The sequence below is a fragment of the Heloderma suspectum genome, chromosome 1 (genome assembly GCF_057233095.1).
Source record: "Heloderma suspectum isolate Gila_16-S chromosome 1, 16-S_ref, whole genome shotgun sequence".
NCBI lineage: Eukaryota > Metazoa > Chordata > Lepidosauria > Squamata > Helodermatidae > Heloderma > Heloderma suspectum.
The window spans coordinates 187,122,658-187,133,889 of NC_139458.1; the positions used below are offsets into that span (position 1 = coordinate 187,122,658).

At 39.6% G+C, this 11,232-nt stretch overlaps 1 protein-coding gene across 2 annotated transcripts in view; it reads left to right on the top strand.

Annotated features, from left to right (window-relative positions):
* HAT1 (histone acetyltransferase 1) overlaps nucleotides 1-11,232 on the top strand; it is a 33,461-nt gene that overhangs the window by 17,439 nt on the left and 4,790 nt on the right. For both annotated transcript variants that reach the window (XM_084812823.1, XM_084812831.1), the window contains 4 exons: nucleotides 5,064-5,243; nucleotides 5,481-5,602; nucleotides 6,104-6,208; nucleotides 6,550-6,656. In XM_084812823.1, coding sequence (XP_084668949.1) covers nucleotides 5,064-5,243; nucleotides 5,481-5,602; nucleotides 6,104-6,208; nucleotides 6,550-6,656 — 514 coding nt within the window. The remainder of the gene's footprint in view (nucleotides 1-5,063; nucleotides 5,244-5,480; nucleotides 5,603-6,103; nucleotides 6,209-6,549; nucleotides 6,657-11,232) is intronic.

Consider the following 11,232-nt stretch of genomic DNA (forward strand, 5'->3'; position numbering starts at 1 on the left):
AGTTTTCTTCATGTAGCCTAGGCAAGCATGATGGAACCCTCATCTTGGCCATTGTTCCTCCTTAACAATAGGAGTTGCATTATTATCAGCATGGTAGGCCTCTAACTGTCTCTATGTGTCTTCAGTGCTGTCTTTGTTTATTAAATTAATCCAACCTGAACACCAGTCCACAATCCTAGAATTCAGAGATATGTACATATTTGAGGGACAAACCAAATGTTAAGAAATGCAGTGTAGACTGCCATCCTTTACTCCCCTTCTTCAACATTTTTAATTTTCTCTTACAGATTTTGTTCTTTCTGTGCATTCTTTTTAGACACATGCCCTTTTTCCTTCTCTCCTTTTTCTCCACTTACCTGCTCAATATTGTCTTCCCTCTATTTTGACCTTTGCAATGCCCTCTTCCTTGTTTGATACCCTCCCTTTCTTTTTCTCCAGTGGATTTCCCTAGAAGCAGAGCCTAATCTTTGCAAAATATTAGCACCCATACTTGTAGATGGTAGAAGCTAATAAGAGTCCTTAGCATGAAATTGAAATAGACAAAGGCCAGCCCACCAAAAAGGTGCTACACATTGTGCGCATCTTTTAACAGATGAGCCCTGACTTTGCTTAGCTTGTTACATAGTGGGATATGTAATGTGACAGCTTAATAATACATTTGGAAACAGTAATAAACTAAAAGATTAGCCATGGCTTTGTCTGCTTCTCTTCTCAGTTAGAACACACTAATTTTTTTATTCACAACACTTTCTAAGAACTAGTTTGGCAGTTCTAATATAGCTGCAGGCGCATTCATACTACATTTTATACTAAATAAGTTTAATTAAGAAAAATTTCCTTCATTTTTTTCAAACCAGTCTACTCAGTAGTGCAAGACAAAAGCAAGTGTTGTGGAGCTATATACATTATCTACATAATGGCTCTTTAGGAATATAAAGATGATTAATATGAATGTTGGTGGCACTAAAGCATTAAGCATGAAGTGTGCTTGGGCTGAACTCCATCCATATTCTACTTCCTCAAAATATAGCTGATAGTAAAGTATTATTCATTTGCAGGTGCATTGCTTCTACTTAAGGGGACGATAGTTGAAAGGACAGGAATTAGTAGTATGTTGTATTAGCCTTTTGTAGTGTATTTTGTCCTAAGCGTCTTAATTTCCCTGTTTTGAATGCTAAGTAGCAAGGGTCTTGGTTTAGAATTAATACTCATCATGCATGTAAACGGTGTGAAAGAGCTGCTTAGTAAGTTAACACAAAGTGTTCTTGTGTCAGTCCTTATGGAAATAGATACAATACAAACATTACAGCTGAACTCACGGCAAACTCCATTAAGTAAAAACCTGGGCTCATTGTTCAAAACAGGGTTTGAATAGAATGTAGGCTCATTTTGTTGAATGTAATGTCAGGCTTTTAGGGGTTGTATTGAGGGGATAGGGTTTTGTTAAGTTGAGACCAATTCATTAAGTTTTATTGCCTGGTGAGAAGCGGCAATACGTTATTGTGAAACTTCATCAAATATTCATGGTTAAAGAGAAGTAGTAAATGTATTCAATCAAGTGGTCTTTTGGGGGCCTGAAAAGGATTATGATGTCTGCTCAGCTGATAGTCTGTAACAATCACTCTGGCTGTTTAATGAGGCTAATCTTCATTTTTTCTTATAGAATTTATACCATGTTCTCCTTCTTTGGGTAAATTAGATTTAAAACTTAGTCCTGTGGGCAAAATTAGTTATGGTCACTTTTCTTGTGTGTTTAATTTAATGCCTACCATATTTTGATGTGGAACAATGTTCCAAAGTCTATATATTTTTGTCACTCGTGTATTTAGGTTTTTCTTGTTTTCTGGTTTAAAAGTACAGGTGGAGAAAAAGTAGATCTTTATTCCAGTGTTGCCAATTAATCACCTAAATGCCCTTATTTGTTTGGGCTGCCTTTAGGGATGTGAGATTGTATTCAACACAAGCTTCTCAGAAATAGTGATCAAAGACTGTCCACTGAATTCTTTGCTGAATGGTAGATTTTTATGTGACATAGTTGCAACACACCTAGCCTTCGAGATCTTTTCACCTACCTAGCAAGCCATTGGCTCAAAAGTTGTCTGCATTTAGTAAAAACAACGAAGGGTCTTGTGACACCTAAATGAGTAACAAATTTATTCTGACATAGGCTTTCATAGACTATAGCCAATTTCATCAGATGCATGGAATGTTACTGAGAGTTTCAGGTATATATACATGTGGTGCTAGTGGTGGGGAGAATTGTAATTAGTGAGGTCAGAAGGAAATTAAATGCAGAAAGTACTGACAATGGCATTATTGACAGTGGTCATTCACAGTGCAGTTGCTGTTGATAACACAAACATCTTGGCACTAGTTAAGTCAATTAACACATGTAGTGTGATAAAAAAAATCCTTTATCCTGATATAAGCCTCTGGCGATGTAATTCATTAGCAGACTCAGTTCTAACTCAGCAGTCTCTCACTCTAATCTTTTGAAGTTTTTTTGCTCCACAATGGCCACTATAAGGTCACTGACAAAGTGTCCTGGGAGGCTGAAGTGTTCTCCCACTGGTTTTTTAATATTGCCATTTCTGATGTCTGATTTGTGTCCACTTATTCTTTTCTTTAAGTTCTAGACTATTTGCCCTGTGTACAATGCAGAAGGACATTGTTGACAGAAGGTGGCACATAACACATAGGAAGATGACCAAGTGAATGAATCCCTAATGTTGTGGGTGATATTATTTTATTTATTTATTTATTTATTTATTACATTTATATCCCGCCTTTTTTCCTCCAAGGAACTCAAGGTGGCGTACATAATCCTCCTCCTCTTCCATTTTATCCTCACAACAACAACCCTGTGAGGTAGGTTGGGCTGAGAGTATGTGACTGGCCCAAAGTCACCCAGTGAGCTTCCATGGCCGAGTGGGGACTAGAACCTGGATCTCCCAACTCCCAGTCCAGCACTCTAGCCACTACAGCATGCTGGCTCTTATTATTATTAAGTCCTGTAATAGTGTTTCCAGAGTAGATATGGGGATAGAGCTGGTATCTGGGTTTCTTCCAGGGAGTGGTCCCTGTGTTTGTATCCTTGTCATGTGGTCTGTGGCTAGTGAGTAGCTGTTGTAGGTTGTGGAGCTGTCTTACAGGCTTAGCCCTCAAGCACTGAGAGGGAAGTGTCATTGTCTAGGATGGCCTATAGATTATTAATTATAGATTTGAGTGGTTTTAGCTGTCAACTTTAGGTGACAACAAGTGGCATTTTGTTTTAGTGACAACAAGTGGTGTTTTGTTTTATCTTCTGGGTATGTCCTGTAGTAGATTGTTCCTGGGTACCAGTCTGATCTTTAAATCTGTTTTTTCACTTCAATGGGTGGGTACTGTAATCTGAGGAATGCCCCATTTAAATCCTTAAGTTGTGAGTCTCTGTCTGATGAATCTGAATGGATACAGTTGTGTTGTAGGGCTTGGCGGTACACAATGGATCCTGTGGTGTGTTCTGGGTGTAAGCTGGAAGCATGTAAGTATGTGTAGTGGCCAGTGAGCAGTATCCAGTACTGCTGCTGCACTTCTGCTCATTCTGTTGCACCAGAGGGAGTTAAAGTTGCCTAAAGCAAGCCTGGAAACTAGCAGAAACAGTCATTTCTGGATCAGGACAGGTCAGTGGAACTCCTGTTTACAAGTCTACTGACCTGCCCAATTGTAGAAAGGAGTGTTTCCGATAATTTCTGGTTGCTTTAAGAACTGCTAGCTCCACCTTGTGCTAGCGGTGCATACTGCCCAGTAGATTTCCAGTATAAGGGGGTGGCTACATGTTCATTATGTAGTTGCACAGTTGTGCCCAGAAAGTGAACCTGTTGTGTGGACTGGACAAGGCTTAGGTTGATGGTGGGGTGAAAGTGTAGTTTTTGCCGCAATAGACTAACATGGCTATGTTCTAGAAATGTTTGCATTTAGTAAGAGCGGGGTGGTAAGATGTCTGGCCAGAACTTAGTGGTAGCCAAGAAGTGAGTTTCTCATGCCAACCCTCGAAAGTCAAGAATCTGAGCTGGATGCTCCTCCTTCCATTTGTGTTTAGTTTATGTTTAAAGTTTAATGATATAGTATCATCAGGTTTTACCTGTCAAGATGGGTATGTTTGGGATAATACTGCCATTTTAAAATTTCTTTTTGTTAGATGGTTGTGTTATAGTAAAAGGTGATTGGTTGCTTCTCTGTTGCTGTAATTATTTTCCCCCCAATATATATTTTTTTTAAAATCTGAACTGGAATCTTGAGATAGTAGAACAGCATTCCTGCTACTAATCATTAATGTATTATCCAAGACACAGTGACTCATCAGGGATGTGGCCTTCAAGCCTCAGAATTTAATTTTTTTTTTTTAACATGCTTGTTGAACTAACACTTTTTTCTTCTGCTGCTGATATCTTCAATAGCCTGCTTGACCATGTCAGTGTTAGCCCCCTGTCCTGGCTTGCCCAAAAGGAAGACAACTGAGGAGCAGGCCACAGAATTAGCTGTTATGTATGTGTAATCACCTAGTGAGCATCAATGATAATATAAATAGCCAGGGCCTTTTTTTTTTTTTTTGCCTCCCACCTCCAGTTAGAGGGGTGGGGTGGGAGGACAGTTTCCCTCAGAAAAACCTAAATTGGGAAGACTACAGTATCTTTATAACGTATTTCTGGTGGATCCATCGGAAGGGCAGATTTGAACAACATGAGATACTGTTCACCTTCAAAAATCATTTGGGGGAGGAGAGTGAATGCTCTGAATTTTGTATATTAAGGGCCACAAGGGGGCATCTAGTGAGCGCCAACGTGCCATATATAAGACTTCGTTGTGGCTGGGTCAAAGATATCGGCAAAACTATAGGAAGCCACTGTGGTTACTAGACTGACACTTTTAACAAGGGCGGGCCATAAACATTTCACTCTGTATGAATTCTAGAGTCACTAATTTCTTTTTTCAAATGAACTGTAGTGCATAAATCTTCTGTAAAAAGTATACTCCTTATTTCCTCACTGCATCTCTCTTCCTCTCCCTCTCTTGGTTTTCAGGCAGATGATGTGGAAAGTAAAATTAGAGAAATCATTCCACCAGGATTTAGCAGAAGTACAGATGACTTTGGATCTCTGCTGGAAAAAGAGGTTAACTTCAAGCCATTTGGGATATTATTACATACCTATTCGGTGCATAATGAAGAAGCGGGTGAAGATATATCATATCAGATATACAAGGTAAAGAGAGAAATTCAAAGTCTTGCCTAGACAAAAGTGATACAGCTTTCATGAAAACTTTTAAGTGACCCTTATGTAATTGCTTGAGGTATATGTAAAACGTCACTATATCTTTACCAGATCACTTTTCAGTGTGCTTACAAACAGTTTCCCCTGGAGCAGTTTATTATGCCCTGCAAGGTGCTCCCTTCCCTTCTGTGAAGAGTCTCACCTGACTTCTTCTGGCTTTTTCCCTAGGCTGACATGACATGCCCAGGCTTTCGAGAGTATCATGAAAGGCTTCAGACCTTCTTGATGTGGTTTATTGAAACGGCGAGCTTTATTGACGTGGATGATGAAAGATGGAACTACTTTCTAGTGTAAGTACAGTTCTAAAGCAACAGTGGACCTTATTACCTCCACAAAGGCTGTATTTTAATTGTGGCTAGCCAATTATTGGGACAGTATAATGATATTTTTCCCAGAAAGGAAAAACTATTGTTTATCTGGCTGGAGTTTGCATCCATTATGCTTTGCGAGACCTTGAGAATGAAGCCAAATTAAATACTGTTGTCCGTTGGAGCCCTGAATGTAGGGCTTAAACAGTAAAATGAGCTTTGCCTGTGTTTTCTTTTACTTGCCACCTATTCATCTTTATAATAGGCAAGTGCACTGAAGTGCTGTAAAGAGGTCTGATTTATCCAAGTTGCTGCACACCAATTAAGTGAATTGTACATTCAGAACATAGCAGGTGTACCCATTGGGCCCTCACAGAGTAGCTTGCTGACACTGAAAATTCAGTCAGAGAATGGAAAAGAAAATGGACACTGCATGGGAGCGCGACTGTAATTGACCTGCTTGGCTTTCTGTTTTATCTGCAGATTTGAGAAGTATAATAAGGACGGAGCGACGCTCTTTGCGACCGTGGGCTATATGACAGTCTATAATTACTATGTGTACCCAGACAAAACCCGGCCACGTGTAAGGTAATTGGCAGCGTAACACGTGCCTTGCCTTTTATTTCAGAAGAGAATACTGTTGAAGTTCCCAATACTTGTTTGTAATGGTGTTAATTTTGTTTTTTGAAAAAAAATTAAACTCTTGGCTGGCTTTGCATTTATTTATTTCATTGTTTGCATCTGAAATGGGATGGAAACTCAAACCCATAGTGCAATCTCTTAATGCACTCTTTAAGTTTTGTGTACATCAAGCTTTCTGTACAGTGAACTTGCAAGTCACTGTAAATAAACTTCAAAGGGAAAATGTACTGCTGTCTTGTGGTGGGTATAGTTCGTATTTTCTATAAGCATTTTTCTTCTTTCCATAGCCAAATGCTGATATTGCCTCCATTCCAAGGAGAAGGTCATGGGGCTCAGCTTTTGGAAACAGTTCATAGATACTATATGTCATCCCCTACAGTACTTGATATAACAGGTATGTGAAATGAGTCTTTCACTGGAGATGGGAATTCATTTATAAAACTGTTAGCATTTCTTTCCTCACGGTCAGTGCCATAACTTTCTGAATTCATCTGTCAAAATTAAACGATCTTTCAAAGATTAACTTAAGCAGAGGTCAAGGTTAATACTATCCTTCCTTACATAAGAACTGTGTATAATGTAATGCTTCAAATCCTTTCCTTAGTTAGAACAGTGCACCATGGAAATCCAGTCCCTAGCGTGAAAGGATTACCAGTTAATTAGCCATTTTTATTGCGAACTACACAGCTGACTTGACAAGAGATTTAGGTTTTTGAAACTCCTTGAAGAGCTTGCTTCTCGTTTAGGCAGAACACTAAATTAGAAAAACAGTGTGAGAGACACTGCCTTTCTGAAAACTAGAACTGTATGCTCCTATTCTTATGATCCCAGAGATTAAATGTATGAATGCCTGAAGAGCATAAACTTAGAAACTGAGGACATTTTTAAAAGGGATATTAGAGTGAACGTTTTAGATGATGCAGGATTATCTTAGAACAAAAACAGAGCCATAATAGACTTGTAGAGTAACCTTTCTTGGGCTAAAGCCCACTTCAACAGATGCCACAATAAATCTGACAGCTTTTTTGGTATCTTAAAGTCTATGAGTTAGTTACTCAGTTCTCTTCTGTGAATGGAAGAACTTCTTCAGTCCACAGAAGAGACTCCAGTCCAATGGAGGTTTCTACGGGAGGAAGAGGGAAGGGTGATCTCTACTGATTTCCCCCCTCTACTTTGCAGCCCCTTGCGCCACCCACTACGCTGTCCTAGGTTCCCACTTCTCTGGAGCAAATTTCTGTGGGTGCAAGAAACTTCGGGGAGGGAGGGGGAATTGTCAAAAATCCCCTCTCTTCTGCCAGGAGGAGCATCCTGTGAGCAGAACTATGCTGTGGGGATGCTTCCACCAATGGAGCATTAGTTAAGATACAAGCCATTGTTTTCTGATGCACCACACCACCAGGGCTGCTACTCTGGAAATTGCTGTCCTGCAACAGTACAGCATGAATTGTTAAATGCAAATAAAATTAATCAGCTTGCATTCAAAGGTGCTTTCAGCCTGTGGTTTTGGGGTTGTTGTTTTTTTCGATGATTTCCCTTTCCTGCTGCAGTCCTGTGCAGTATTCCATAGCTTTCTCCCCTGGCTGTCAGGGGGTTGTAGTAGGGAGGGGGAGGACAGGAAAGCGCTCTTCCCCTTGCAGTAGTTGGGATCCAAGCACTAATTTGAAATTAGCAGTGGGCTTAACACCTCATTGGACTTTTTAGGAATTCTATGTATCGGTCTTTATTTGCTTAGATTTAAATAAACATGAGGTAGCATCCAGGGAGCTGGCTTAGGCACACTTAATAGCAGTTTTTCTGTTTTTAGAAATAAACCAATATGCCCTATCATAAACTGCTTTTGAAAGACTCTGAACTTTGAATGCTCCTAAGGCAGGGGTGAGCAACTTGTAGGCCAAAACATCTGGAAGGTTGCAACTCCCATAAGCACTAGCCAGCATAGCCAATGGTGAGGGATCATGGGGGTTGTAGGCCCAAACATCTGGAGGACTGCAAGTTGTCCCCTCCTGCCCTAGGGCTTGTGGAACAAGTTAAGCAGTTCTTTGAGTCATCATCATATTATCTCTCATTCTGTTCAGCCACATTTAAAAATTTTAATGGACCTCTCAATGTATTTCCTTACAAAACTTTGGGAATGAGGGAAGTTAGACTCCAATATTATACTACCATCATGTGTGTGTCTGGAAAAAAGCCACTACCAAATTATCACTCAAATTAAATCTTTGGCCACAGTTTAAGAGAATCTTTTATGCATGAAAACATTTTCTTGTGCCCAGTGGAACTAAACCTATTTTCTTTTAACACCAGTATTCATATGTTGGATCATAAACTCAGAATCATTTGAATTTCAAAAACTGCTTGCAGTTTGATGTTGGGCAGGAGTAAAACCCCAGTTCGCATGATCTGTGTAGACATATACTTGAGTGCTTAACACATCTCTGTATCTGTTACTTGAATTTCAATCCTATTTATTAAACCCCCATGGAATGTCCACATACTTTTCTTCATCTGTTAAAAAGTTATAAAATGTTAATTGGTGATTACAGACAAAATTCTACATAAATGTGCACATCCATAAATAGAATATTCCATCTGAATCTTCTAGTAAGACATATTTTACAGTGTCTCATCCTTGACAGTACATAGAAATAGAGTTAGGCCATATGGTGGGAGACAACAGGCTTCTTCATCAGTGCATGGTACATGGAGTGTATTTTTTTCAGTAAAACTGCTCTAAAACAGATTTTAAATTGCCCTGTAGAATAATATGCTAGGGAGCATGCTGTTTTTGACTGGGAGCTTGAAAGGTATGGAGAGATGAATTTCTTTTTCATCCATTTCTCATTTCTGCTGTTAGGGGAAAATTGGGTTGGACAGACAGGAGGGGACAGGAAATTATGAAAGTGAGATGGCATTGAAAGTTATAAGGTAGCAATAACAAGGGTGCATGAAACTGAGGAAAATGTACAAGGTAATCGGATTTATAAAATAGTTGTTGGGTTAGAGTGAGTTTGAAGTGGTTAACCAATTCATGAGTTTTTCATGCATTTTCTACTTTGTGAGTTAAACCGTCCTTTTATCATTTCATATAACAGAAACTTGCTGATTTGTATACCTAGTTCATACATTTGATTCATGGATCTTAAACAGGGGGCTCTAAAAAGGGGCACTTACTGCCACTTTTTTCTAACTCCCCAACCCAGCCAAACTTTCTGGGTTTTTTTTAAATGGAGTTTGTATCATTCCCGCAGTTTCCTTCAGTTAGGTATAAAATCATTACACATGATATAAAAGACCACAATCTCAAGTTATTTAGCTGCTAATTATTGGCAGCTCTTAATAAGCCAAATCATGAAAATACATGATTTTCTTATATCAAAATGACAGCCTGAGCAAAGACAATTCTGTTAGGATTAAAACTACCAAGGTGGACTCTGGATTCTCTTGGGTGATAGGCAAATGCTCTGAATTTGACCTGTAATGACTCCCTTTTTAAGGGTATAGCATCAACTGTTAACTGTCTCTTTGGGTATGTTAATTCAGGTTCAGAACTGCTTATATTCAGAATGAGCGCTGTGCATACAGAATCTAGTGTATAATTTAGCCACCAGTGAGCCACCTTTACTTCCTATTATTTAGAAGCAATTCCTGTTAATTTCAATGAGACTTACTAACAAGTGTGCTTAGCAGACAGTTTTCTGTATCTGATCTACTCAAAAGATGTGACTGTGAGAAAAGTTCCTGTCCCAATGATCTTCTTCTGGAAAAGGGAAAGGTTCAAATTCACTCCCAGTTCCCTTTACTCAAGCTGCAGTTGGCTCTGGTTGTTTCTGTGGGGAAGAAACTAGGTGAATATTCAGGGTGCGCAGTAGATAAATTTTTCAGGTATACCTGTTCCTCCCTTACTTGAGTGGATTCCCTACACTATGCTCTTTTCTTGATTCTTTGATGGCATGCTCCTAGAGGAGTTATCAGTCAGCTTACTGCTACATTCTCCTCACTGAGATACTTGGCAGTCAGTCTTACAGAAGTTGGAGTTGAGTAAATTCATACATAGCCAGCTTCACAAGTACAAAGTGAAGCTGGCTACATCTAGAATAATACATGTGGGTTACTAATCGCCCAAGGCTGCAAGATTCAAAGAGGGCTTGTATTTTTGGCAAGAGCCAATGCCAGTGATGATTTTGTCTGCCAGTGAAGAAAACGATACCAAGGGTCAAGTATAGAAGTCTGAATATTACCAGTATGTTAGGGTTTTGACCTATTACTATATTGTGTTTAGATAATATATCCAGTGGTGTCATTCTGCTACTGCCAGGATGGGAAACACATGGGCCATTCAGCGACAACCCCCTATGGAAGCTTTGGAAGAATAAATTTAGCTTGTTTTCAACCTAAATTTGTCTTTCTGATGCCTCTGTAGCAGTTTGCCACTGGCGGTGCAGCAAGGAGTGCGGGCCTGCATGAAAGTCCAAGAGAGCAGGGGTGGAAAGTGGCCTCCAGATCCCTGGAATTGCCCAAACTTGTGCTAGCACAAGGCTTCCACCGCTTGTGGAAACCCCATTTTTATCCTTGTGCAAGTGTCAAATCCAAATATTGATTCGACTTGTATGAGGCGTTGCACAGCTCATTATGACTTCATTAGACTAGGTGTTGTTTGTGCTAGTAGTGCTAGGTCTGATAGGCGTGTAATGCCACCTCCTATAATTTTTCCATTAGCATAATGTTTGATATAACCCATAAGCTCTATATCAGCGTTCCCCAACCTGATGTCCTCTGGGTTTTGGTGTATACCTCCCAGCATTCTTAACCATTGGCTGTGCTGGCTGGGGTTGATGGGAGTTGGAGTCCAAACCCCTTGGAGAGCACCAGGTTCAGGGTGGCTACTCTATATGATGGAGAGACTTCCTCTGTTTTGTTGTAGGGGACATACCAAATCCATTTGAGGTGTTAATCTATTTTTTTATTAGCAA